Source organism: Acanthaster planci, linkage group LG09 (genome assembly GCF_054643075.1).
Source record: "Acanthaster planci isolate LZ-2023a linkage group LG09, COTS_SCS, whole genome shotgun sequence".
Taxonomy (NCBI): domain Eukaryota; kingdom Metazoa; phylum Echinodermata; class Asteroidea; order Valvatida; family Acanthasteridae; genus Acanthaster; species Acanthaster planci.
Genome location: NC_141785.1, coordinates 19308323 through 19332119, shown reverse-complemented (window position 1 = coordinate 19332119; position 23797 = coordinate 19308323). Strand labels below are relative to the sequence as shown.

At 44.1% G+C, this 23797-nt stretch overlaps 1 protein-coding gene across 2 annotated transcripts in view; it reads right to left on the bottom strand.

Annotated features, from left to right (window-relative positions):
- The window catches only part of rad54b (RAD54 homolog B), a 28684-nt gene extending 5179 nt beyond the window's left edge, over positions 1 to 23505 (bottom strand). Inside the window, exons 1-22 of one of the 2 annotated variants that reach the window (XM_022229932.2) lie at positions 23399 to 23505; positions 21669 to 22393; positions 20939 to 20982; positions 20707 to 20761; positions 20454 to 20541; positions 19609 to 19782; positions 18768 to 19015; positions 18313 to 18360; positions 17498 to 17579; positions 17294 to 17374; positions 16515 to 16664; positions 16289 to 16345; positions 16053 to 16107; positions 15169 to 15275; positions 14380 to 14452; positions 13900 to 14156; positions 12961 to 13125; positions 12249 to 12375; positions 11763 to 11869; positions 11014 to 11079; positions 10723 to 10836; positions 9922 to 10074 (exon numbers count right to left, since the gene is read on the bottom strand). In XM_022229932.2, coding sequence (XP_022085624.2) covers positions 9922 to 10074; positions 10723 to 10836; positions 11014 to 11079; positions 11763 to 11869; positions 12249 to 12375; positions 12961 to 13125; positions 13900 to 14156; positions 14380 to 14452; positions 15169 to 15275; positions 16053 to 16107; positions 16289 to 16345; positions 16515 to 16664; positions 17294 to 17374; positions 17498 to 17579; positions 18313 to 18360; positions 18768 to 19015; positions 19609 to 19782; positions 20454 to 20541; positions 20707 to 20761; positions 20939 to 20982; positions 21669 to 22357 — 2940 coding nt within the window. In that variant the 5' untranslated portion in view covers positions 22358 to 22393; positions 23399 to 23505. Of the gene's footprint in view, positions 1 to 9921; positions 10075 to 10722; positions 10837 to 11013; positions 11080 to 11762; positions 11870 to 12248; positions 12376 to 12960; positions 13126 to 13899; positions 14157 to 14379; positions 14453 to 15168; positions 15276 to 16052; positions 16108 to 16288; positions 16346 to 16514; positions 16665 to 17293; positions 17375 to 17497; positions 17580 to 18312; positions 18361 to 18767; positions 19016 to 19608; positions 19783 to 20453; positions 20542 to 20706; positions 20762 to 20938; positions 20983 to 21668; positions 22394 to 23380 lie in introns of both variants that reach the window. The other variant, XM_087141279.1, reaches the window with a different exon arrangement.
- Between the last annotated feature and the right edge of the window lie 292 nt (positions 23506 to 23797).

The following is a 23797-nucleotide window of genomic DNA, read 5'->3' as shown; positions in this document are numbered from 1 at the left end:
TACCTTCAGACCATTGCCTACCTTCAGACCATTGCATACCTTCAGACCATTGCATACCTTCAGACCATTGCATACCTTCAGACCATTGCATACCTTCAGACCATTGCATACCTTCAGACCATTGCCTACCTTCAGACCATTGCCTACCTTCAGACCATTGCATACCTTCAGACCATTGCATACCTTCAGACCATTGCATACCTTCAGACCATTGCCTACCTTCAGACCATTGCATACCTTCAGACCATTGCATACCTTCAGACCATTGCCTACCTTCAGACCATTGCATACCTTCAGACCATTGCATACCTTCAGACCATTGCATACCTTCAGACCATTGCCTACCTTCAGACCATTGCCTACCTTCAGACCATTGCATACCTTCAGACCATTGCATACCTTCAGACCATTGCATACCTTCAGACCATTGCCTACCTTCAGACCATTGCCTACCTTCAGACCATTGCCTACCTTCAGACCATTGCATACCTTCAGACCATTGCATACCTTCAGACCATTGCATACCTTCAGACCATTGCCTACCTTCAGACCATTGCATACCTTCAGACCATTGCCTACCTTCAGACCATTGCATACCTTCAGACCATTGCATACCTTCAGACCATTGCCTACCTTCAGACCATTGCATACCTTCAGACCATTGCATACCTTCAGACCATTGCCTACCTTCAGACCATTGCCTACCTTCAGACCATTGCATACCTTCAGACCATTGCCTACCTTCAGACCATTGCATACCTTCAGACCATTGCATACCTTCAGACCATTGCATACCTTCAGACCATTGCCTACCTTCAGACCATTGCATACCTTCAGACCATTGCATACCTTCAGACCATTGCATACCTTCAGACCATTGCCTACCTTCAGACCATTGCATACCTTCAGACCATTGCATACCTTCAGACCATTGCCTACCTTCAGACCATTGCATACCTTCAGACCATTGCATACCTTCAGACCATTGCCTACCTTCAGACCATTGCCTACCTTCAGACCATTGCATACCTTCAGACCATTGCCTACCTTCAGACCATTGCATACCTTCAGACCATTGCATACCTTCAGACCATTGCATACCTTCAGACCATTGCCTACCTTCAGACCATTGCCTACCTTCAGACCATTGCCTACCTTCAGACCATTGCCTACCTTCAGACCATTGCATACCTTCAGACCATTGCCTACCTTCAGACCATTGCCTACCTTCAGACCATTGCCTACCTTCAGACCATTGCCTACCTTCAGACCATTGCATACCTTCAGACCATTGCCTACCTTCAGACCATTGCCTACCTTCAGACCATTGCATACCTTCAGACCATTGCCTACCTTCAGACCATTGCCTACCTTCAGACCATTGCATACCTTCAGACCATTGCATACCTTCAGACCATTGCATACCTTCAGACCATTGCCTACCTTCAGACCATTGCATACCTTCAGACCATTGCATACCTTCAGACCATTGCATACCTTCAGACCATTGCATACCTTCAGACCATTGCATACCTTCAGACCATTGCATACCTTCAGACCATTGCATACCTTCAGACCATTGCCTACCTTCAGACCATTGCATACCTTCAGACCATTGCATACCTTCAGACCATTGCATACCTTCAGACCATTGCATACCTTCAGACCATTGCATACCTTCAGACCATTGCCTACCTTCAGACCATTGCCTACCTTCAGACCATTGCATACCTTCAGACCATTGCATACCTTCAGACCATTGCATACCTTCAGACCATTGCCTACCTTCAGACCATTGCATACCTTCAGACCATTGCATACCTTCAGACCATTGCCTACCTTCAGACCATTGCCTACCTTCAGACCATTGCATACCTTCAGACCATTGCATACCTTCAGACCATTGCCTACCTTCAGACCATTGCATACCTTCAGACCATTGCATACCTTCAGACCATTGCCTACCTTCAGACCATTGCCTACCTTCAGACCATTGCATACCTTCAGACCATTGCATACCTTCAGACCATTGCATACCTTCAGACCATTGCCTACCTTCAGACCATTGCATACCTTCAGACCATTGCATACCTTCAGACCATTGCATACCTTCAGACCATTGCATACCTTCAGACCATTGCATACCTTCAGACCATTGCATACCTTCAGACCATTGCCTACCTTCAGACCATTGCATACCTTCAGGCCATTGCATACCTTCAGACCATTGCATACCTTCAGACCATTGCATACCTTCAGACCATTGCATACCTTCAGACCATTGCCTACCTTCAGACCATTGCCTACCTTCAGACCATTGCATACCTTCAGACCATTGCATACCTTCAGACCATTGCATACCTTCAGACCATTGCCTACCTTCAGACCATTGCATACCTTCAGACCATTGCATACCTTCAGACCATTGCCTACCTTCAGACCATTGCCTACCTTCAGACCATTGCATACCTTCAGACCATTGCATACCTTCAGACCATTGCATACCTTCAGACCATTGCATACCTTCAGACCATTGCCTACCTTCAGACCATTGCATACCTTCAGACCATTGCATACCTTCAGACCATTGCATACCTTCAGACCATTGCCTACCTTCAGACCATTGCATACCTTCAGACCATTGCATACCTTCAGACCATTGCCTACCTTCAGACCATTGCCTACCTTCAGACCATTGCCTACCTTCAGACCATTGCCTACCTTCAGACCATTGCCTACCTTCAGACCATTGCATACCTTCAGACCATTGCATACCTTCAGACCATTGCATACCTTCAGACCATTGCCTACCTTCAGACCATTGCATACCTTCAGACCATTGCATACCTTCAGACCATTGCATACCTTCAGACCATTGCATACCTTCAGACCATTGCATACCTTCAGACCATTGCATACCTTCAGACCATTGCCTACCTTCAGACCATTGCATACCTTCAGACCATTGCATACCTTCAGACCATTGCATACCTTCAGACCATTGCATACCTTCAGACCATTGCATACCTTCAGACCATTGCATACCTTCAGACCATTGCCTACCTTCAGGCCATTGCCTACCTTCAGGCCATTGCATACCTTCAGACCATTGCGCCTACCATTACCATTGCCTACCTTCAGGACCATTGCCTACCTTCAGACCATTGCCTACCTTCAGACCATTGCATACCTTCAGACCATTGCTACCTTCAGACCATTGCATACCTTCAGACCATTGCATACCTTCAGACCATTGCATACCTTCAGACCATTGCATACCTTCAGACCATTGCCTACCTTCAGACCATTGCATACCTTCAGACCATTGCCTACCTTCAGACCATTGCATACCTTCAGACCATTGCATACCTTCAGACCATTGCCTACCTTCAGACCATTGCCTACCTTCAGACCATTGCATACCTTCAGACCATTGCCTACCTTCAGACCATTGCATACCTTCAGACCATTGCATACCTTCAGACCATTGCATACCTTCAGACCATTGCATACCTTCAGACCATTGCCTACCTTCAGACCATTGCATACCTTCAGGCCATTGCATACCTTCAGACCATTGCATACCTTCAGACCATTGCATACCTTCAGACCATTGCATACCTTCAGACCATTGCCTACCTTCAGACCATTGCATACCTTCAGACCATTGCATACCTTCAGACCATTGCATACCTTCAGACCATTGCCTACCTTCAGACCATTGCCTACCTTCAGACCATTGCCTACCTTCAGACCACTGCATACCTTCAGACCATTGCCTACCTTCAGACCATTGCCTACCTTCAGACCATTGCCTACCTTCAGACCATTGCCTACCTTCAGACCATTGCATACCTTCAGACCATTGCATACCTTCAGACCATTGCCTACCTTCAGACCATTGCATACCTTCAGACCATTGCATACCTTCAGACCATTGCCTACCTTCAGACCATTGCCTACCTTCAGACCATTGCATACCTTCAGACCATTGCCTACCTTCAGACCATTGCCTACCTTCAGACCATTGCCTACCTTCAGACCATTGCCTACCTTCAGACCATTGCCTACCTTCAGACCATTGCATACCTTCAGACCATTGCCTACCTTCAGACCATTGCCTACCTTCAGACCATTGCCTACCTTCAGACCATTGCCTACCTTCAGACCATTGCCTACCTTCAGACCATTGCATACCTTCAGACCATTGCATACCTTCAGACCATTGCCTACCTTCAGACCATTGCATACCTTCAGACCATTGCCTACCTTCAGACCATTGCCTACCTTCAGACCATTGCATACCTTCAGACCATTGCATACCTTCAGACCATTGCATACCTTCAGACCATTGCCTACCTTCAGACCATTGCCTACCTTCAGACCATTGCCTACCTTCAGACCATTGCCTACCTTCAGACCATTGCCTACCTTCAGACCATTGCCTACCTTCAGACCATTGCATACCTTCAGACCATTGCCTACCTTCAGACCATTGCCTACCTTCAGACCATTGCCTACCTTCAGACCATTGCATACCTTCAGACCATTGCATACCTTCAGACCATTGCATACCTTCAGACCATTGCATACCTTCAGACCATTGCCTACCTTCAGACCATTGCATACCTTCAGACCATTGCATACCTTCAGACCATTGCCTACCTTCAGACCATTGCATACCTTCAGACCATTGCATACCTTCAGACCATTGCCTACCTTCAGACCATTGCATACCTTCAGACCATTGCATACCTTCAGACCATTGCCTACCTTCAGACCATTGCCTACCTTCAGACCATTGCCTACCTTCAGACCATTGCATACCTTCAGACCATTGCCTACCTTCAGACCATTGCATACCTTCAGACCATTGCATACCTTCAGACCATTGCCTACCTTCAGACCATTGCATACCTTCAGACCATTGCCTACCTTCAGACCATTGCATACCTTCAGACCATTGCATACCTTCAGACCATTGCATACCTTCAGACCATTGCATACCTTCAGACCATTGCATACCTTCAGACCATTGCATACCTTCAGACCATTGCATACCTTCAGACCATTGCCTACCTTCAGACCATTGCCTACCTTCAGACCATTGCATACCTTCAGACCATTGCCTACCTTCAGACCATTGCCTACCTTCAGACCATTGCCTACCTTCAGACCATTGCCTACCTTCAGACCATTGCATACCTTCAGACCATTGCATACCTTCAGACCATTGCCTACCTTCAGACCATTGCATACCTTCAGACCATTGCATACCTTCAGACCATTGCCTACCTTCAGACCATTGCCTACCTTCAGACCATTGCATACCTTCAGACCATTGCCTACCTTCAGACCATTGCCTACCTTCAGACCATTGCCTACCTTCAGACCATTGCATACCTTCAGACCATTGCCTACCTTCAGACCATTGCATACCTTCAGACCATTGCCTACCTTCAGACCATTGCCTACCTTCAGACCATTGCCTACCTTCAGACCATTGCCTACCTTCAGACCATTGCCTACCTTCAGACCATTGCATACCTTCAGACCATTGCCTACCTTCAGACCATTGCATACCTTCAGACCATTGCCTACCTTCAGACCATTGCCTACCTTCAGACCATTGCCTACCTTCAGACCATTGCCTACCTTCAGACCATTGCATACCTTCAGACCATTGCCTACCTTCAGACCATTGCATACCTTCAGACCATTGCATACCTTCAGACCATTGCATACCTTCAGACCATTGCATACCTTCAGACCATTGCATACCTTCAGACCATTGCCTACCTTCAGACCATTGCCTACCTTCAGACCATTGCATACCTTCAGACCATTGCATACCTTCAGACCATTGCATACCTTCAGACCATTGCATACCTTCAGACCATTGCCTACCTTCAGACCATTGCATACCTTCAGACCATTGCATACCTTCAGACCATTGCATACCTTCAGACCATTGCATACCTTCAGACCATTGCATACCTTCAGACCATTGCATACCTTCAGACCATTGCATACCTTCAGACCATTGCATACCTTCAGACCATTGCCTACCTTCAGACCATTGCCTACCTTCAGACCATTGCATACCTTCAGACCATTGCCTACCTTCAGACCATTGCATACCTTCAGACCATTGCCTACCTTCAGACCATTGCATACCTTCAGACCATTGCCTACCTTCAGACCATTGCCTACCTTCAGACCATTGCATACCTTCAGACCATTGCATACCTTCAGACCATTGCCTACCTTCAGACCATTGCATACCTTCAGACCATTGCATACCTTCAGACCATTGCATACCTTCAGACCATTGCCTACCTTCAGACCATTGCATACCTTCAGACCATTGCATACCTTCAGACCATTGCCTACCTTCAGACCATTGCCTACCTTCAGACCATTGCATACCTTCAGACCATTGCCTACCTTCAGACCATTGCATACCTTCAGACCATTGCATACCTTCAGACCATTGCCTACCTTCAGACCATTGCATACCTTCAGACCATTGCCTACCTTCAGACCATTGCATACCTTCAGACCATTGCCTACCTTCAGACCATTGCCTACCTTCAGACCATTGCCTACCTTCAGACCATTGCATACCTTCAGACCATTGCATACCTTCAGACCATTGCATACCTTCAGACCATTGCATACCTTCAGACCATTGCCTACCTTCAGACCATTGCATACCTTCAGACCATTGCATACCTTCAGACCATTGCATACCTTCAGACCATTGCATACCTTCAGACCATTGCATACCTTCAGACCATTGCATACCTTCAGACCATTGCATACCTTCAGACCATTGCCTACCTTCAGACCATTGCCTACCTTCAGACCATTGCCTACCTTCAGACCATTGCATACCTTCAGGCCATTGCATACCTTCAGACCATTGCATACCTTCAGACCATTGCATACCTTCAGGCCATTGCATACCTTCAGACCATTGCATACCTTCAGACCATTGCATACCTTCAGACCATTGCCTACCTTCAGACCATTGCCTACCTTCAGACCATTGCCTACCTTCAGACCATTGCCTACCTTCAGACCATTGCCTACCTTCAGACCATTGCATACCTTCAGACCATTGCCTACCTTCAGACCATTGCATACCTTCAGACCATTGCATACCTTCAGACCATTGCATACCTTCAGACCATTGCATACCTTCAGACCATTGCATACCTTCAGACCATTGCCTACCTTCAGACCATTGCCTACCTTCAGACCATTGCATACCTTCAGACCATTGCATACCTTCAGACCATTGCATACCTTCAGACCATTGCATACCTTCAGACCATTGCCTACCTTCAGACCATTGCATACCTTCAGACCATTGCATACCTTCAGACCATTGCATACCTTCAGACCATTGCATACCTTCAGACCATTGCATACCTTCAGACCATTGCATACCTTCAGACCATTGCATACCTTCAGACCATTGCATACCTTCAGACCATTGCCTACCTTCAGACCATTGCCTACCTTCAGACCATTGCATACCTTCAGACCATTGCCTACCTTCAGACCATTGCCTACCTTCAGACCATTGCATACCTTCAGACCATTGCATACCTTCAGACCATTGCATACCTTCAGACCATTGCATACCTTCAGACCATTGCCTACCTTCAGACCATTGCATACCTTCAGACCATTGCATACCTTCAGACCATTGCATACCTTCAGACCATTGCATACCTTCAGACCATTGCATACCTTCAGACCATTGCATACCTTCAGACCATTGCATACCTTCAGACCATTGCATACCTTCAGACCATTGCATACCTTCAGACCATTGCATACCTTCAGACCATTGCATACCTTCAGACCATTGCATACCTTCAGACCATTGCCTACCTTCAGACCATTGCCTACCTTCAGACCATTGCCTACCTTCAGACCATTGCATACCTTCAGACCATTGCATACCTTCAGACCATTGCATACCTTCAGACCATTGCATACCTTCAGACCATTGCATACCTTCAGACCATTGCCTACCTTCAGACCATTGCATACCTTCAGACCATTGCCTACCTTCAGACCATTGCATACCTTCAGACCATTGCCTACCTTCAGACCATTGCCTACCTTCAGACCATTGCCTACCTTCAGACCATTGCATACCTTCAGACCATTGCATACCTTCAGGCCATTGCATACCTTCAGACCATTGCATACCTTCAGACCATTGCATACCTTCAGACCATTGCCTACCTTCAGGCCATTGCATACCTTCAGACCATTGCATACCTTCAGACCATTGCCTACCTTCAGACCATTGCATACCTTCAGACCATTGCATACCTTCAGACCATTGCATACCTTCAGACCATTGCCTACCTTCAGACCATTGCATACCTTCAGACCATTGCCTACCTTCAGACCATTGCATACCTTCAGACCATTGCCTACCTTCAGACCATTGCCTACCTTCAGACCATTGCATACCTTCAGACCATTGCATACCTTCAGACCATTGCATACCTTCAGACCATTGCATACCTTCAGGCCATTGCATACCTTCAGACCATTGCCTACCTTCAGACCATTGCATACCTTCAGACCATTGCATACCTTCAGACCATTGCCTACCTTCAGACCATTGCATACCTTCAGACCATTGCCTACCTTCAGACCATTGCATACCTTCAGACCATTGCCTACCTTCAGACCATTGCATACCTTCAGACCATTGCCTACCTTCAGACCATTGCATACCTTCAGACCATTGCATACCTTCAGACCATTGCATACCTTCAGACCATTGCATACCTTCAGGCCATTGCATACCTTCAGACCATTGCCTACCTTCAGACCATTGCATACCTTCAGACCATTGCCTACCTTCAGACCATTGCATACCTTCAGGCCATTGCATACCTTCAGACCATTGCCTACCTTCAGACCATTGCATACCTTCAGGCCATTGCATACCTTCAGACCATTGCCTACCTTCAGACCATTGCATACCTTCAGACCATTGCCTACCTTCAGACCATTGCATACCTTCAGGCCATTGCATACCTTCAGACCATTGCCTACCTTCAGACCATTGCATACCTTCAGACCATTGCCTACCTTCAGACCATTGCCTACCTTCAGACCATTGCATACCTTCAGACCATTGCCTACCTTCAGACCATTGCATACCTTCAGACCATTGCCTACCTTCAGACCATTGCCTACCTTCAGGCCATTGCATACCTTCAGACCATTGCATACCTTCAGGCCATTGCATACCTTCAGACCATTGCCTACCTTCAGACCATTGCATACCTTCAGACCATTGCCTACCTTCAGACCATTGCATACCTTCAGGCCATTGCATACCTTCAGACCATTGCCTACCTTCAGACCATTGCATACCTTCAGGCCATTGCATACCTTCAGACCATTGCCTACCTTCAGACCATTGCCTACCTTCAGACCATTGCCTACCTTCAGACCATTGCATACCTTCAGACCATTGCCTACCTTCAGACCATTGCATACCTTCAGACCATTGCCTACCTTCAGACCATTGCATACCTTCAGACCATTGCATACCTTCAGACCATTGCCTACCTTCAGACCATTGCATACCTTCAGACCATTGCCTACCTTCAGACCATTGCCTACCTTCAGACCATTGCATACCTTCAGACCATTGCATACCTTCAGACCATTGCATACCTTCAGACCATTGCCTACCTTCAGACCATTGCATACCTTCAGACCATTGCATACCTTCAGACCATTGCATACCTTCAGACCATTGCATACCTTCAGACCATTGCCTACCTTCAGACCATTGCCTACCTTCAGACCATTGCATACCTTCAGACCATTGCATACCTTCAGACCATTGCATACCTTCAGACCATTGCATACCTTCCTGTCTTGGTTCCTCTTGACTCCCAGCTGGCATACCCTGCTTGGAGCAGTCTGTGGGGCTTCTCTGACTGTCTCCTCCCCCGTCAGGCAAGTACAGGCCATCATATCATGGGTGACGCAGGCTGTGCTCTCATGGAGAGTGAACAGATCCTGAAAGTAACAAAAGTGAAAGCAATTTTCATCTTTGTACATTTCTCTCTTAAGGTCCCTTTTTACTTCCGTCTAAAAGTGCAGGCACGAAATTTGTAAAGTGGTAATACATCTTTGAATTCTATACATGCTATTCAAATTAACTTTCATTATTGGGCCTGACATTTGATTCACTTTCAATAATTCTGCAAAACTCTGCACTACAAGACACTCCACTATAACCAGTTAAATTTAGATGGTAAATGACATTAATATTTGATTCCCAGCACAAGTTTTCTCAACTTCACCGCTAGCAAATGACACAACATGAGCCCTGCGTGCCATTCATTAGCAATGACTGGTAATCATTCAATCAAAAACAAACACAATATCTCAGAGAGGCACCCAGAAAGGACAACTCGATGCAATGCTGAAGGGATACATTGCCCAGGACTATGAAACGGCAGGACACTTTGAACTTGGTCCATTGCAGCATGGCTGGACTCACACAAGTTTACAACTAATGAAGTGCTCGGTGAAAAAGTTCCGGGTCATGTAGACGATCATTCTTTTCATGAGGCTATTACGACCAAAAATATACCACACATTTTATGAAGTCTGACCCCAAGTTGCTATTAATTCATTCCAAGTGGATCAAACTGAGCTCACCCTGAGATCTTCCAGGGAGAATTTGACATGGCCATGGCTCTTAGCGTCCACCACCGCCCCGCTCAGACCCTGCTTGCTGATCTGTCTCTGGTACACCTTCTCCTCAATCGTACCCTTGGTAACAAATATTAAACAATAGAAACTACATTAATAGAATAGATTCTGATTAGGACTTGGGAGGCAGAACTTTTTTGGGGGGGGGTTACAGCAAGAGGGAGGAGAAATGTTCCGACAGAGAGGGACTAGTCGAAGAAAGGAGACTCAGCTCCTGTCGTTTCTTTTGGAGCTTACCGTCGTGATGAGTCTGTAGATATGCACCTGTCTCTTTTGACCGTCTCTCCACACTCTGGCCATTGCCTACAAATCATAGATAATTGCTCAGAAATGTGAATCTCTGACTTAACCACTTGCTGCCGGGCTCAATTCAAATGGCCGTGCACAAATAGAGGCGTTTTTCAAGATTTTCCATTTTCAAATTCTTCAAAAATTCATTACATGTATTTCGTTTACTGGACGTTTACACCCACACAAACGACTGTCTGGTGGCTACTCTAATCTGACAGGCAACATCTATTGATGCCCGAGTATTTCAGCCAGGCCTGCCACCTTGTTAAAAAAGCCCAGATTGTGCGGTGTTACATAAGTTTCTTTTGTTCCCAAAACTGGCACAGTGTGCTACTGAGGTCTTTTTAATAGGGGCCAGATTAGCACGCAGCGGTATTGTATCGCTCATCACTGGAGCGCTTTTGTCTGCTGAATGCCACAAACAGTGGTATAATCATTCAAAACAATGACGGATTTCCTCCGCTATTGACAATTCCCAGCAGCTCGGTGTTTTGTTCCGAGTACGGTCTTTTGTTACAAGGCCCAGTTCTTTTGTCTGATTACGGGCAACCCTGGCTATGCATACCAACCCAAGGTACCCGAAACCGGGCTCCCTGGCACGAAGTGGTTAACACCTGAGGTAATTCTACACCCCTACAACCTGTTTGTCCTGCCATTACTTTTGTCTTAATCTTCGTCCAAGGAGAGATGTATACCTGCAGGTCATTGGCTGGATTCCAGTCGATGTCATAGAGCAACAACCTGGATGCACCAATCAGATTCAAGCCAACACCTCCAGCTTTGGAACTTAGTAAAAACACAGCTGTAGAAAAGAATTATTACCGAAATTTTGGTACCGGCAATGTAAGCACAATGACATTACAACAAATTATGTTCCCATGACAAAACAAGTAATACCCAAAATGACCAACTACATTCTTTCTTTGACATACTTCTGGCTTTGGACAAGCACTCCTCCTCACGCAAAGCTTCTAGTTCAAGATTTTCTTTGGCATGGAACTTAAAACAACATCAAAATCAACTCAATTTCTAATTTCATCAAGTTGTTAGCACCACGTGGCACTTTTGCATAGCAATGATCCATTGACTGTCAAGATTGTCTTCAGGTAAAAAAAAAACACTCCTCTTATGGTTCAAGCACAAAGGTGTTCCCAATGGAGAAGGCATGCAGAGAAACCTACTTTCCTGCGAGTAGGAGCTATTGAAATGTTCCACAATCTCCTGGCGTCTTGCGGTGGGTGTGCTCCCGTCCAGGCGACAGAACTTGTATCCCTCCTGCTCGCAGAGCTTCTGCAGAAAGCCTAACGTCTGTGGGGAAGGATCAAAGGTTATCTTAGCGTCCCCCCCAACTTAGAGTTGAACTACGTGCATTATCTTCTTGGGTGAAAACTCTTTGAATGGGAAGAGAATAGAATATAGCGCATAACTATTACCATCTCTGGTAAAACTTCAAACGCTGATTAATTACTGCTTGTTATTCTTTAAAAGTCTCGGAATTACGTGACAGCTCGTAGTTTAACGTAAGTGGTGACCCTGCTTACTGGCCCGGGCAAAGAACAGTCTACAAGGAACTGTTGATTAACCCCTCGACGACGGGAATTTTTTTCCGAAAGCCGACTCTAAGAATTCCAGCCTCGCTTGGCCAAAAAGACCACCTGCCAAACCGCAAATTCTCGATTTGTGGCCCGGCGTGCTCTGCACGCTTTGAATTACACAGTGAAAAGGCCAATCACCATATATACAAGAGGCAGGGTCTGCCTTCTTTCACTGTGTTCGCTCGAGCATGGGCCGAAAATAATAGCTGAAAAGCGGGCTGAGGATCTCAATTTTTACGGCGGCTCTACCCGCGTCCCGGCGCAAAGGGGTTAAAACTGGTTGTGCTCCTTGTCTTACCTGCGTATAGTTTGACACCAGAACAATCTTCTCGGATGGTCCATTTTCATGCAACGAGCAGAGCAGATCAGCGAGCACTTGCATTTTACCTGAGTGCTCCATGTCAACACTGTCTACTGCGTAGTTGTCCGGGAAAAGAGGCAGCAAGTCTTTGTATAAGGACTCCTGCAAGACAGAAACAAGACAAATAAACCCACTGCATTGCATCCTCACTTTTTAAATCAATGGAGTTTAGCTTGTATGAATAGTTTATTTAAGACTGCTGTGCTCAAGTTCCTCAATAGCATCAATTTGCATTTGAGACAAAAAGCTACAGTGTGCAGTTTCAAGTCAACTCGAGGGAAAAAATATCATTAAAATTGCAAACAAATTTGTGTAAACTTCCACCGTTAGAAAAATCGTAACTATTGTGAAGCCAAAAATAGTTTCGACTACAAGAACTTTGTTTTAGTGTGTGACGAATGTTAACGAAGGACAAACTGATATTTTCTTCTGGCAAAATAAAAAATTGAGAACAAACACAAAAGCTATAAGAAAAAAGAAAAAGTGCGAATGAGTGAAAATGGGGAAAACAAGCAGACCTCAGGAAGCAAGGTGAACAGATCAACAGAAATGAGATACGGCATAGAGGGTTTGCATGGCTGCTGTCTTCCAGGCCGGTGCTTTTGTTCTACGGGGTATGCACAAAAGAGGTTTCCGTGTGGAACAAAAGAACTGCCATGCAAGATGGCTACCGCGCAAAGCCTCTATAATGGAGTGAAACAGTAAACATGGTGAGAAGGATGGGTGACGATGAGGAAGTGGAATAAACACAGCAAGAAAGGACTGATTAATTAATTAATTAACTTCAGAAAATTCAATATAAACAAACTCTTCTACTGCACTTGTTAAATTCGCCATCAAAAAACTAAAGATATCGCACAAAGACAGTGAGCTCACCTCCGCAAGGAATCCATCGTCCACTGAACCAGTCTCTCGATGTTCCGTGTCAGCGTCCAAGCAGGCTTGATGCAACAGCCCTGGGTGGTTACATAGCTTCTTCAAGGCTGTAATGCAGACAAGGTGGGGCGAGGAGAATGATGCCTCAGCATACTGGCTGGAGGCGGTAAGACAGCTGCGGAGGATCCTGGAGCTCAGGAGCCTCTGGTAGAGGAGGAGCTGGAGAGGGCTGGGCTTGCAGAAGACCACAGTCTCCACTGGCAGGAAAATTCACCAGACAACACCGTTAACCCTCAATCCCGTCCTACAAATCCTCAAAGATTCAACAGGAAGCTCTGGGAAGACTTTGCCGTTACTTTACATGGGACTTGATGGCCCATGAAAGATGCAAAGAATGCATCATTGCTTTCATGCACAGTGGAGGAGTTTGGAGGATTTAGGACGGTTCTAAGCAGAAAATTTTGATTAGCTGTCTCATACCTTTTGGAGGTAAGTACTTATTGTTGATTTCCTGTGTTCTTCGGAGAACAAACAAACTAGTCAGTCTCGACAACTGAATAAAGAGAAAAGAATCTGTAGTGAAAATCACGCCAAGTCAACATTTATCTTATCATAATAAAAATGAATTGATTCAAAGCATGGATCAACTAACTGGACCTAATTCTAATAAAAATGAACTGATTCAAAGCATGGCTCAACTAACTGGACCTAATTCTAATAAAAATGAACTGATTCAAAGCATGGCTCAACTAACTGGACCTAATTCTAATAAAAATGAACTGATTCAAAGCATGGCTCAACTAACTGGACCTAATTCTAATAAAAATGAACTGATTCAAAGCGTGGCTCAACTAACTGGACCTAATTCTGGTAACATTTAAAAGTAGAAATTGAACAGACATTTGAATCTGTTCATTCCGTCCTCCCTTTTTGTTTTTAGGTGAAATCTCTTTTCTGGACCCATGTTCAGCTAGTTTAAGTAATTACTAGGGGTATAGTTAGTCCCTCCCACCAACAAAGGCTACCCTGTCAGATTTACCGGGATCAAGGGTCAGAGAGAGTTGTGCCAGCTTCAGAGTTTTTGAAACACAGTGGCCATTGTTTTGTGTACATGGCATGCGCTATTGTATTACCAACCGTCATAGTGCACAGGTGCACACACCTGCCAGGTTGTTTCCAAAAATGGTGACATTCAGGTCACAACTCTCTACATACATGTCCATGGCTTTGCAAGGACCCAGCGGAATCTAATGACAACGGATGCCATACCTCTGCGGCTCTTGTAGCAGCTAGCTTCTTTTCTTCAGACTTAGCCTGTGGCTGGTTGCCCTTGGTGATTGGGTCTTCGTAGACACGGTGGAATGCGGCACTGGACCCTTATAATGTTGCAAATTACATTACACAGCTTAAAACATGTTTGAGAATATTAAATCTAACTTGTTTGTAATAAATATGATTTGTCAGACCAAGTTTTGGAAGTGAAACGCTTACATGTGGCTTGGAACATTTATTACAATAACAACGCCCAAGTATTTTCTATCTTTTTAGTTATATCAGATCAGCCTTTGAAAGTATATATAAATATATATTATTTATGGTGGCCAAGAGATGCCAAGTTTCAATGAAAACAAATACAATATCCTCTACTCTACACTGTATGTCAACCTCCTGAAACACGAGATGAGTTTGAAATGAAAAAATGTTCACCGGCAAAATATGTGACAGATGTGAAGACTTTGTTTGCCTATGACAACAATGGGGTTCAAATCCATGGATGGCATGGTCTCCAACGAAATATGAAATTCTGCGGCCGTGTAACACCTGTTTCAGACGGGCAGTCTGAATTTTGAATAAGGTACAGCAGAAGTTGAACGTCTAGACAGTTAGGAGCGACGAGGGGTGCTAGCAGGCAAAAGATTGACATTCGAAGGCACTCGGAACGACACAGAATGACTTGGTTTCCGATGTCGCTCTTGCCGTGAGCCAAATCTAGTGCAAATATATGTATTACGTTCGTCTGTCTGAAACCAACATTTAATTGGATTAACCCAAGTTGCTTTTGATTCTCTCTGGTCCGTACAACCCTAGAATGCCTATCTGAAACAGGTGTAAGGAACTTTTCCTTTTGATAGATTTTTACTTTGTCCACTCACCTAGCACACCTGGGTTGCAGAACTCAACAATGGAGTGGAATTCTTGCAGATCATTCTAAGAAGAATGAAATTCAAAAATAATGTCTACAAAGATGGTTGTTTGAAAAACAAAATGCGTTCGTGAAACAACATCAATCATTAAAATAAGGAGTAGAAATGCAATTAGACAATTCTCTGTGAAGTTCATTTTGTATTAAATTAAAATTGGTCCAATAATCAGAAGAGCTGGTAAGTACCTGGACTGGGGTGCCAGTCAGTAAAATTCTTCTCTGTACAGGCAGGCTTGATATCAGCTGAAATGTATCAACACATATTAACTTAAGAAAAGTCGTAATGCAGACATAACAGAAGTAAAAATAACAAAGACTTTAGCCATTTGAACATTTTGAGAGGGAAAATGGAAGGGTTACCTCCATGTCTACTGTACATTTTAAATAAGGAGAGTCTGGGTAGCAGACTTACAGATGTGGTTTTGATATTGGTGTTCTTAAGTCGGTGCCCTTCATCGCAGACGATCAGATCAAAGTTGATCTTGCGGATGTCCTCAATGGAGCGGACAAACATTTCATAGCTGATGATGAGGACGGGATAAATGAGGCTACTTGCAAACTCCTGCAGGTATTGGAGAAATGAAAGAGTTACCAAGTTGGATGATTGAAAAATCACTGCAGTGAAACAGAAGCAAACAAAAAAATTAATTTCATTTCGGTGTCGGGGAAACCCCAGATTTATATTTCAGGGAAGCAAAACAGAATCAATCGAGGACTTCGAGCCCTACAAGGTTAGAAAAGTATAACTGCATCAACATCAATGCATATTGTGTGTTTCTTCCATGCGGCTTCCATATCAGGTGACCTGGGTTAGAATCCCACTATGTCAGTTGGCTAGTCATTCCCTATTTGATTGCTCTTCTTTAGAAAAATACTCTCTGATGGTTCCCTATTCTCAAGACTGTACGAGTGTCTTCTGTGAACGGGCACGACGGCACACTGAAGCTAAGTGATGTAACTGACTTTAAAATATCCTTGCCGTTTGCCATTAACAAGACAAGCCACATGTCAGAAAAATACAGCGAGTAAAGTAGAATGATCAACACATTTTCACAGGTAATATATTTCAGGATAAATCATTAGGCCTAAATCTTGAAACTTAGAGTACGGTGTGTATATCATATAGAAATTGGTTGGATTTGGCATGGCTAGGGTTAGTACTTTCCAAAACACGATGAAGTCGGAACTGACCTGAACTTTCTTGTCAGCACTGACCGCAAAAACTCGCATTCTCTCATTGCCAAGCCACTTCTTGAACTCACGACACCAGTTCTGAAAAGAAGCAAGCCATCCCAAAGCAACGTCAGATATCACCACCAAAAAATGTCTCAGAGGAGAGACAAACCCCAAATAGTTGTCACAGGCATCAGAGATGACATGCTTCCTTGGACTAACCTTGACTAAGCTACCTGGGGTTACAATCAGAACTCTCCTGGTGACTGGCTTCGCTCGGTATGGGCCCTGCTTGCAGAGTGTCCTGCGTTTTGTTGGAATAGAAAAATGGTACAGACCAGCAATTAAAGGTGTGAGTTTCAGCCTGAAGAAAAAGACACTTTTAACACCTAAACCTCAGTGCATGACATCACAATCGTCCTCCCCAGTACCTTGGCACTCTTACATGAGGCAAAATATTGAGATTTGCTTTTCTTATACTTGAATTTTATTTTAAAGAGTGAAAGTTAAGCTGGAATTTGCTTTGAAAAAAATCTGGTGGGACTATTAGAATAGTGTGGAAATGATATGACCAATGTCAGTGCATCATTAACATCCTCATAAGTGGTGGATGACTGTTTATTTTTCATACATGTATAACAGACTCTAAATAAGAAGTCTTGCTCAGGCTCAAAATTTCCTTCTGGAAGGACCAGTCAATCCCTGTTTATTCGTCTCCTTTTCGTAGTCCTTCCCCTTCAACCAAACTCTCCTGACCATTTTCCCGCGACTCTCTCCCCAGTCGCAATGTTATACATTGTAAAACATTGAATCCACTAATGCCGGGTGGATTTAACTAAAAATAACACACTGGCACCATAGACTCGGCCCCAGTCACTGGTATTATACAATTATCACTACACATGTTATATGGTTTGTATCACAATTAAGGGTTTATTTATTTCTAAAGCATCTCAATAACTCCTCTGCACACAAATGTAAATGCTGAGAAATAGTTCCCACTGTTTGCTGTTGAAACAAAGTGCACGGGACCTTACCATATCAGACAAATGCACTGCAATGTCTTTCCAAGTCCCATGTCATCACTACAGGAAAAGCACACAAAGAAAAATTAATTTAACATGAGGCAATTCAGTAGACACAAAAGGGCAAAAATCAGAAAACCAAGTTCTCACTGGTTTAAGCAGTTTTGCTTAAATTCACTTTAAGACTTGAAAAATGGTACTTCATTGCCTGTATCTGACAGAATCAAATCAAGTAGTGTGCAAAGAACTGAAAGGTCATTGCACTATGCAAAGCAAATCTTACAGACTCCATTTATTAAATTTACTCTGTCTGTATTTCACTTAAATTATTTTGATGCAAGATGCTTACAGACAAATTGACGAGCGTTAAAATTAATTACATCATGGCTGCTAGCTGGTTGTAATTTACCACTGGACAGAAGAGCAAGTAGCTCTGACAAAAAAATTGGATTGGCCGATTGGCTTACGCTAATATTGCTCCGTTTCCTTGGAAACTGCGCAACCCCATCACACACTCATATAGAAACAGAACTCCTTCTCTCTGATGGGGTCTGAGCTTGGAGGACAGGTAGGGATCCAAGACCACATCCACCACAGGGTGGTGCTGGGGGTTGTGGGCCCACTGGTGGGCAGGGGATGGGCGGGGCATCACAAGGGCATCGGGATGGGTGGGGTCATGCAGCGGCTTTGGTGCTGACTTGGTGGTTGTGACAGGCTACATAGAAAGAATTGAACCAAAGCGAAATGCTGATATCCATTATTAGACCACTGTGACAAAGATATCTGCTCTGTTACAATGCAGAAAAGTACAAAAATAGATTTGTTCAGAATTTCAATCAGCTTTCTGACAGTAGCAATGCTGTTTTTGAACCTTTGTTGAAGGGTAAAAAAGAAATCCACTCTGGGGAGGAACAAGAGAGGGCGTCTTTCCCTTGATAGTAAACAGCACCTGCGTGCGCAGATTGATGCACGTTTGGCATGAGATATGCGGAGCATTATAACCAAGTAATGTGATCTTCAACTGTGTGCCCTGCACCACTATGAAATTTTTCCAACCAGCCTGTCCCTTTGCTGGTAAGTGCTTCTAGTCAAAGCAATTAAGAAATATCCACTTTTCTGGCAGCAGAAAAGAAGAAAAACAGAGAATGGCATTTTAGCAATATGTTCGCCCTGCTTTACGGGTAAGCAGGAAAAAAAAGAGAGGAATCCATCCCACAAAAAACCATTCAATCTGCTTTGGGGCTAACCTTGACCTCCGTAGCTAAGTGATGAGCGGCTGAATGGCAAGGAAAAGGCTATGGGGCTTACCTCACTATTTCCAGCAGGTGAAGACGAGGCTTTCTGAGGATTCATGAATGGTTTAGCAGCTACCCTCCTTGGCTTGGGTGAAAGGGAGTCCGCGGCTGGAAAGGAAGATGCGGTGGACGTGGTCTGGAAGCATTTACCAGAGGTGAAGTCTTCCTGTTTAATCCCCCCCATAACCTGGAGAAAAAGACAAGAAAATGGGACTCTCTACCACTGGAACGGCATTCACTAACTACCTCCTCAATGGGTCAAATTCAACCTTGGTTTAGCTTGATTTTAATAGATTCAGTGCTGGACGGATGTTCAAGGCTTTATTTCGGCATGAGGACAAAAAGTGAGGTGTTTACACATTACAGTGGAAAAATTCTAAATCTGACTATAAAATAGATTTCAGAAACCTTTGCACTAGAACCGTCTTTCCTCTAGTTTACTTTTACAAGGAAATCTTTCTCGAACAATAAATTCACAAAGCGTTGTTGAAATTTGTGCTCCCTTACATGCAGAGAAGTTAACTTTCACTACCTGTGTAATCTATATTCCACTTCTCCGTGTCTAGTCTCTGGCATTTGATATTTCAATAGACAGTTTTCAATTCACAAAAATCTTTTTGGGAGCATCACTGCATAGAGGTGCTACTGTATAAAAATCTCTTTTTTTTCTCATATTTACACGAAAGCCCAGTTTTCTCATTTGCAGTCATTTGTACTATGCTATCAATTTCTGAAGGATGACCACATTTGAACCATTTGCAGGACAAATGAATGGAGTGTGCTCATATTGCTTCATGCACTTGTTCTCACGCTAATTCCTTATACACACATAATTATTGGCTGGAGAGGCAAACCTACCTCTATCTCCTTTCCTCCAATGCACAGTGTGTGGCCTTCAGCCATACTGCTAAGCTCACTTGACTTGTATCCTCGGCCCTTGCCAATCCTTGAACAAAGAAAGGGACATTGTGTTAACTGTTCATATGTTGATCACGTATATTGACCTCTGTATAGGTCTCGTCACTCACTTCTAGGAATCAAACACACACTTGTCTAGGCATGGATTTTTTTAAAATGTTTACAAGTGAAACCAACACAGAGAGCTACTTACTCCTTTCCTTCTGTGTCTAGAAGTGTAACTGATTTTCCCTTGGTAACCAGTATAGCTGCAAAACAACAGAATTATTTTATATCAGGCATTGCTGAACTTTTACCAGCATCGCACTACTTGATTTCACTTCATTTAGCAGTCATCCCTAAAAAGCTGCACAGGCCAGGACAGCATCAGTGATGTTACTGGTCACTGTTTCTATTCTCTTCAGATGTCTGTTTTCATAGCTTACCGTCTCCTTCCCACTTCTTGTGCTTCTTCTTGGACAACTTGCACCTGACATTGACAAGAACAAAGAGTAACTTTCTCATCACAACATGGTCTTTAACATGTCAACATGGTCTGCCGTCGTTTATGTCAGGCCATGTTGGAGTTCAGAGTTTTGTGGCTACAGCTTTTGGTAATTAGCTTTGCTGCAGTGGAGAGCCTCAGCCATAGATAGCCTCACATCAAGGTTAGTAAATCAAACAAGTAAATTGGAAAATGAAAGATGTCAGTGCAAAGATGAATATTAGATGAATATCATAGGTCATCCAATACCAAGTACAACTACTCTCTTTGAAAATGCATTGTTTGGTTCAGTACTTTAACCCTATTCATTCTGAACCCAACAAGCACAATTTCAATGATCCCTAGGGGATTTAGAGACATATTAATTTACTGCATCATGCAATGTGTCGGACACAAATATCAACTTTATTTACTAATCATTTTCAATCTCACTAGTACATTGCTGTTGTATGCAACATCCACCCTGAGCCAAAGCAAGAGCGGGCGCAATTTTCCCATCAATAGAAGCTCCTTTGGTAGGAACTGCAAATCACTGGTTCGCAAAGGACTATGAGATGCACACATTACGGTCATGTGGCTACCAACAAAATGAACACTCCCTACCAACATGGCTCTTTTAACTAATGACGGGGTACTCCTGCTCAAGGGGATAGTCCACACAATAAACTTACCAAACCACACTGTAGTAGTGAGACGCAGGTTCCTTCAGATTTTCTTCAGTGGCAGTTTTCAGGGGAGGGGCTTTGTGTAGCAGCGGCTGTCTGAATGAACTCCGATGGAGGCCATTCATTCTTGGCTTCAGGATCTGATGAGAGGTGCTAGCAAGCGCTGTTTGCACTGTCGAGGAGACATTCTCACCATTTACTGCCTTATCTTGAGGTTCCTCTCTGATGATGTCAGAACTGACATTGGTCAGCTTGGAACATAACTCTGAATCGTGTCTTACTAGTTGATTAGGAAGTGTGACTGGCGATGGGTTAGCATTGGTCAAACTGTCATCTGATGTGTCTTCTCTCACTTTGCCCGAGTATGAATTTTCCTGGGTCGCATCACTGGTAACAGCCTGAGGTGGATCCGGTTTTGTCAAAGGTTCCAGAATTTTACAGGGGTGCTGTTCAGCAGGTTTTTGCAGCTGGATAAGTCGGAGAACATTCGAGGTTGATCTGCTTCCGGATGAGATATCCTTTTGAGACGATGTACTTGTAAATGCTGTACTCAGTGAATTCGACCCACATGATTTTGGGGTATTGGTTGTGTTTACTGATGTAGAGATGCCTGGTGGTTTGTTTGCAAAGGGCGGCATAAACCTAGGTCGCTTGCTGGCCGATGCAAGTTGGGAGGGAGCGGCTGAACGTCTCATGTCTTTTGTAGCTTCAAAACATCACAAGTAAAGGTCCTGAAATTTGGCCAAAAGGTTAATAAAGTATATACTTAAACCTACATGTAAACATCAAAACACTCTGAAATAGTCTAGATCCTTAATTTAGTGATAAATTAATTTCTTACATCCAGACTTTTTCCTAGTCAGGTCATGAGATTGAACATCTCGGATTTCAGTTGGGACAATTTAAAAACCCATGAAGCTTTTTTTAATTATTCATTAGTTGGTGTATATACTGCACATCGACAGTGAATATGCGTCCATGCGAACCAAAGGGAACCACTCTTGAAAGTAGACTACCTTCAATCCGTCTAACATCACACCATGCATGTGTACACCGGCGCACTACGAACTCCCGATTTACTTTGCAGCCATTTTTTAAGCATTCCTAACAGGAAAAACATTTTTTTCCGAAATAATAACTTTTTGGAAAATAACAAAATTATTGGCGGCTTTAGGCTAGTTCTGAATAAGGAAAGAGATCTAGGCCTAGGCTATGTCCATTCTCAGTCTTGGGGCGGGGGTAGAAGGGAGCCATGGGAGGCATATGCCACCCCCCCCCCTCGGTTCATGCTGCCTCATTTGAAATATGCAAAACCTAGGCTAATGGTGAGTAAGGCTATTTACATTGCAAAGCATGCAAGCCAGAGTCACAGTTTATCGGCGTCATCATTTATGCGCGATGTGTAGCGAATGAGCCCCACCAATCACGCCAGTGCAGCCCGCACCATCAGACCATGAGCACTGCTACCCACTTGAGTTACAGAATGAATTACAGGCACCGACAGGCACCGACCATGCACCCACAGGCAAGTTTGAGCGACGCGATGACCAATCTGTCAACCACACTGCATTACTCCATTAGGCCTATCTCATCCTGTCCGGAAACTGGACCATCTAACAAATTCAAATTTTCATCATTTCAAAAGAAATACACTCAACCAAATCAAATCCGCAACTATCAAATAAATCTATTCCATTCTTAAGAATCCTTAACGTAACATTTCAAGAAATTCAAACCGTTTCATCACGAAGACTCGGCGACACAGGACTTGCAGTCAGAAGTTCACTTAATTCTTCCCGCGCCGCGGCCGCGATTAGTCTGTCGATCGAGTCTAGTTTTCGCCTCAAGCGTCGCGCGCGTACTACACGTACTATCTGATGCTGGGGCGCCGGGCCCGAGCGCACTGTGAAATATGATGCACTCGCACTGGCCACTCTCGTTGCCTTCCTCCATGCTCGTTGCTAGTTGATCGGATCATGGTTTGGTTTCGTGCCTTGCCATTTGCTCAGAAGTACAGAAATAAGATTTTTTTATTTCAGATATTTTTGATAACAAACTATTTTAACATAACTATATGAAATGAAAAATTGATCTATAGAATGTGTCGTCTGCTAATATCAGCCACTGTGAATGTC